A 5844-nucleotide genomic window follows, 5' to 3' on the forward strand; every position below is an offset into this window, starting at 1 on the left:
TGCCTACTATATTAGATTTTCTTTTAAATCTTGAAGAGTAGCAGAGACATAATCTTTTTTTTTTTTTTTTGCTGAGCTATCCTGCTACCTGTTGGGCTGCTCAGCTCGGGCTGGACTCAAACCGCTGTTGCTCAGAGCTCAAACTCTTGAGCGAGCTCTTAACCAACTGAGCCACTCGGCTGGCCCCGAGACATAATCTTAATGATGGATTTTCCATGATCTTTGGCTCTGTTTGTTTTTAGGTTTAGCCTTCATACCCAGTAGACCATTGACTTATTTGCCTTTCTTTTTTTTTTTCTTTAGCTGAGCCATTCTGCCATCTGTTGGCAGCTCAGCAGCAGCTCAGCTCAGGCCAGGACTCGAACCGCTGTTGCTCAGAGCTCACACTCTTGAGCGAGTTCTTAACGAACTGAGCCACACAGCCGGCCCCTTATTCTGTCTTTTTTAAGGGAAGTTGGCAGAAAAAAAAATGTTCAGCTAAAATTAAATGTGTAAGACTAAAAAACTATATCTTTATCATTTTAAATGTAAAACTGTGGGCTATCTTATGACTATGGTTAAAGAAATAATATTTCTTTAGGGTACTAAAATATATTGCTTTATTTATAGCATATGCTACTTTGATTGAAAATGATTCAAATCCAGAAGTTAGACGGGCAGTGTTATCATGTATTGCACCATCAGCGAAGACTTTGCCAAAAATTGTTGGGCGCACCAAGGATGTGAAAGAGGCTGTCAGAAAGCTGGCTTATCAGGTAAATAATAGCTTGTGTAGGCGTATTTTTAAAAGATAGAAATTCTTAAAATACTTTTGAAAAATATTTGGTAAATAATGATTTATTCAATTGAGATTTTTACCTATGGCGAGCATAGGTAATTTAGGTGGAATCTTATTGCATTAAATGTGTTACCAGGTATTAATTTCTTTTTGGAGAGTCTGGGTAATTTTCTTTGATGAAGGAGATATTACTAGTTTTGAAATATGTAAACTATGTTGAGTTTAATGACCATCTTTTTATTATTATTTTCACTTTAAGGTTTTAGCTGAAAAAGTTCATATGAGAGCTATGTCCATTGCTCAGAGAGTAATGCTCCTTCAACAAGGTCTTAATGACAGATCAGGTAAGATAGACACCTTTATATATAAAACTTTAGTAGATTTTGAGTTCATATTTAGAAGATTTATGAAACAAGAGTCTTAAATTAAGTCAAGTAAAGCTATTATTTCCACAGCCTGTTGGAAATTTATCTTGGTGTATTGATTAGAAAACATTTCCTAGGGTTAAAGATCTTGGTCCTTAGAAAGAGCAGAGTTTGTTTCAGTTTTCCTGTGTTTTACAGATGGAAAAACTAGTTTAAGGCGACAGTGCTAATTTATATCAGAAGTAGAGCAGGATCTCTTTTTCAGCTCTCTTCTTTATTAAAATGCTGTCTATCCCTTTTGTGTATGTCCTGATTACACAGTAATTAGGAATGGTCATACTAGTGTAATTTTTTAGTTGTTTTTTTCCTCCCTGTTAAACTAGGGAATCTGCTTACAGGAATGATGAGGAATGATATCTTGTAAATTTCCAATCCCTGTGAGAAGGAAGGCTAGGATGGTTTAATTTTGCTGTAGCAAGAAAAACCTGAGTTTGAAAACAATTGTCAGAGGACAAATGACTAGGATGAGTTTAAAAACTAAGAATAAGGTTTGTTTAGTGATACATGCTTGTATGATTCACTATTGCATATAGCAGTCATGTGTAATAGATGAAATCAGTCAACAAGTGAAATAATACGTATTGTATAGTCTAGACTAAGACCTGCAGCCCAGTGAACCCAGGGGAGAAGAAATGCAAAGATATTTTTTTAGGTTGTGGTAGTGGTTGTATATTTGGTTCTGACCTTTTCCTTTTTTATTTGGAAATGAGCATCATAGAGATTTTTGCAATATCGTACTTTTTTTTGTTGGTGTGCTTTGTTCTGCCTCTTAGTGTCTTTCCATTTTTATTGTATTGACTTGATGTTAACGCTGATCTGATAAGTTAATTAAAACAGACAAAATGCAGGAAATGGAAGCTAGAGGGAGCCTCTGTTCACTTATGTTTCCAATGACTTAACAGATGCTGTGAAACAAGCTGTGAAGAAGCATCTTCTCCAAGGCTGGTTACAGTTCACCGAAGGAAATATATTAGAGTTGCTTCATCGGTTGGATGTGGAAAATTCTTCTGAAGTGGCAGTCTCTGTTCTCAATGCCTTATTTTCAGTGACACCTCTTAATGAACTGGCAGAAGTCTGTAAAAATAGTGATGGCAGGTATATAAAGTATTCGTTGTTTGAAATGTGATACTGATGAACTTCTGTAACTAAAATCCATTCCCTCTCTCCATCACTTCAGATTGTAGCCATGCCTTTTATCTACCCCTCTTTTGTTTTGGTTTTCTTTACTCTGGTGGACGTCTTTCTTCTCCCCCCTTGTGCAAAAACTCACTACTTTATCATAGACTGCATTAGCTGCCTTCCCCCCCCCCCCCCCTTTATTTCGTTGCTTTGATTTTTGCATTAGCCTACCATGGAAAGTCCAACATGTGACCCGATAGTATGTTTGCTCATTTGATTTTTTTTTTTTTTCCTTTTGGTCTAAATATTTTCATTCTTTTTTGTGTGGATAACTTAATGACTTTGCTATTAAAAGGATGGTGGTTACAAACCCAGTTAGCTTTTTATTCCCATTTTTCTATTCAGTTCAAATTGTTAAATGGATAGGAAGATCATGCTTTCTCTTATTCTCTCCCTTTTTAATGAAGGAAATTGAGTCCGGTGGAAACATTAACTCCTGAAATTGCTTTGTATTGGCGTGTCCTTTGTGAATATTTGAAGTCAAAAGGAGATGAAGGAGAAGAATTTTTAGAGCAGATTTTGCCAGAACCTGTAGTATATGCAGAGTATTTACTGAGGTAAAATTTTTTCCTTTGGGTTTGTTTGGAATGTACTTGTATTGCTGTCTGTGTCAATCTCAGCCCCTCCCTCAGAGACATGCTTGATTGGGAATAAGTTAAAAATCATTTTTTATTGGGCAGGCAGGGATAAATAGGTATGCACATGGAGTCTTTCTGAAGAATGCCCTGTGCTGGTCAGTACACTGAGAGAGCAGTCAGTAAGTACGTTTAGGGACATTTCTTGAAAACATAAGATGTGATTATGCACATTTCCCCGTAAAGTTGGTGTTACTCTGGAATTGGTTTGGCAAACTTTTTCTAAGTGCCACATAGTAAATATTTTAGAGTTCATGGGCTATACTGTCCCTGTCACAGTGACTCAACTTCGCTGTGGTCATGCAAAAGCAGCTCAAGATACTGTAATGAATGAGGGTGACTGTTTTTCCATAAAACTTTTATCAATTTTTATGGATGCTAAAATTTGAATTTCATGTACTTGTCACGTGTATATATTCAGACATGTATATATTTTCACATAGAATATTTTAAACTATTTAAAAATGTAAAAATCCTAGCTTGCAAGCTATTCGGAAATAAGCAGTAGGCTGGATCTGGTGCATGGGCCATAGTGCTCTATCTGACTGGGTGGCCCTTTGTGGCCAGTTTTAGTATTAAAACTTATTTGGCCTTTTGTTTTTAAAATTTTGTTTTCAAAGTGTACTTTTTTCTTAAATTTGAATTCTAATTCCTACTTATTTCACTTTAAAATTACAAATAAACCAAACGCATTCTTCTCAAAATTTTAATACAGATGTATATAGAATAAAAACATGGAATTTCCTGTTATATCTCCTAATTACCCAATCTCATTGATTTTCTTAGAGTTAACAAATAAAACAGTTTGGGATATACACTTTCAAACCTCTTTCTCTGCATTTACATATGTGTGTATTAAATGCAGGAATGCTTTTTAAAAATATAGCACACTATGCATAATATTTTTTTAACTACTTATGTCTGAGTTATTATATATTAGTGCGTATAAATCTATCACAATCTTAACAGCATATCATACAAGAGTGTGGTGGTATCAGTTAATTTACTCCTCTATTGATGGACATTTAGGTTATTTCCAGTTTTCTCTGATGATAAAGGTACCGTATTTGCCGGCGTATAAGANTATATATATATATATATATATATATATATATGATTAAAAAAAAACAAGGAGCCATGACCCAACTTAAAAAAATAGAGTATCTTCAGTACTTTTGGAGCCTATCTTATGTCCCACCCCAATTATATCACTTTTGCTCAGAGATAAAAGTCCTGAATTTGAGTTATTCTTTTGCCTTTTTTTTTTTTTCCAAGCTGAGCCATCCTGCCACCTGTTGGCAGCTCAGCGGCAGCTCAGCTCAGGCTGCATTGGAACTGCTGTTGCTCAGAGCTCAAACTCTTGAGCGAGCTCTTAACCAACTGAGCCCCTCAGCCGGCCCTCTTTTGCCTTTTTGTTTAAACAATTAACTACATGTGTGTATCTCTAAATAATGTTGAGTTTTGCCTATCATTTTGTATGCTATATGTGTCATACTACATTTTTCTGTGCTTTCAGCATTATTTCTAATTGTAACATTCATCCATGTTCTATTTATTTACTGTTTTATAGCATTCTATAGTATGAATGTAGCACAGTTTATTATTTCTAGTATTAATGGACCTTCTAGTTGTTTGCAGTCGTTTGCTCTTAAAAAATAGTGTTGTTTCTATGAACTCATACATGGTTTCTGGTGCACAGGTTGAAGAGTTTTTGTAGAGTGTATAACCTAGGGGTGCACTAGTTGGCAAATGTGCACGTTCAGCTTTATTTGGTAAGACACAAGTGTTCTGCAAAACAGTTTACCAGTTAATATTTCCAATAAATGTGCATAAAACTCTTCATTGATCCATATAGTCTCCAGTGTTTGGTATTGTCAGATTTAAAAATTTTTGTTAATCTGGTTGTACGTTGTATGCCATTGTTATGCATCTTTTTGGGTATTTAGCAGCCAGTTATATTTCTTCTTTATAAGCCCGTAATTGTGTTTGTCCATTTTTCTGTTGGTTTATCTTAATGATTTATCATAGTTATTTATACTGAAAAGAAATCCTTGGGTTTCATGAATTGTGAGCTCTTCCTACTTTAGATAGTTTATTGTTTCAACTCTCTTTGGGATGTCTTTTGTTGGGCAGAATTCCTAATGTCAGAATTATCAACCTCTTTATGATTTACACTTTTAATCTTTTATTTAAAAAATCCTTCTCTACCTCTGGACTCATAAAAGATAGTCATATTCCACTTTCCCATATATGCCTAGGTATATTTTGAGTACTATTCGTTTTCCTCTTTGTCCCTTTTCCTAGCTTTGTAATCAGCTTTGATAACTGGTGGTAGTTGATATTTTTTGGTGTTAAATGATACACATAATATTGTGTAAAACATGTTTAATAGTCAACATGCACTTTATTAAAAAGCTGGGGAAAATTTTGAGAAGTAGAGGTGAATAAATATGTAATACAGGAATGGATTTTGTTTCAGTGAGTAAAACCAGAAGTTATTTCTTTTTAGAAGTCATTGAAACTCAGAATAGTAATGAGCCCTTTATAAAGCCATATCAGTCTAAAATAAACTGCCTACTATATTAGATTTTCTTTTAAATCTTGAAGAGTAGCAGAGACATAATCTTTTTTTTTTTTTTTTGCTGAGCTATCCTGCTACCTGTTGGCAGCTCAGCTCTGGCTGGGCATCGAAGCGCTGTTGCTCAGAGCTCGGACACTTGAATGAGCTCTTCACCAACTGAGCCACTCGGCTGGCCCCGAGACATAATCTTAATGATGGATTTTCCATGATCTTTGGCTCTGTTTGTTTTTAGGTTTAGCCTTCATA

The 5844-nt window shown here is 35.0% G+C and overlaps 1 protein-coding gene across 3 annotated transcripts in view; it reads left to right on the plus strand.

Moving 5' to 3' along the window:
• Positions 1-5844, plus strand: part of NCAPG (non-SMC condensin I complex subunit G) — a 47025-nt gene that overhangs the window by 3549 nt on the left and 37632 nt on the right. For all 3 annotated transcript variants that reach the window (XM_019654234.1, XM_019654236.1, XM_019654235.1), the window contains 4 exons: positions 610-755; positions 1038-1122; positions 2106-2298; positions 2790-2939. In XM_019654234.1, coding sequence (XP_019509779.1) covers positions 610-755; positions 1038-1122; positions 2106-2298; positions 2790-2939 — 574 coding nt within the window. The remainder of the gene's footprint in view (positions 1-609; positions 756-1037; positions 1123-2105; positions 2299-2789; positions 2940-5844) is intronic.

The sequence above is a fragment of the Hipposideros armiger genome, unplaced genomic scaffold, assembly GCF_001890085.2.
Source record: "Hipposideros armiger isolate ML-2016 unplaced genomic scaffold, ASM189008v1 scaffold_217, whole genome shotgun sequence".
Lineage (NCBI taxonomy): Eukaryota > Metazoa > Chordata > Mammalia > Chiroptera > Hipposideridae > Hipposideros > Hipposideros armiger.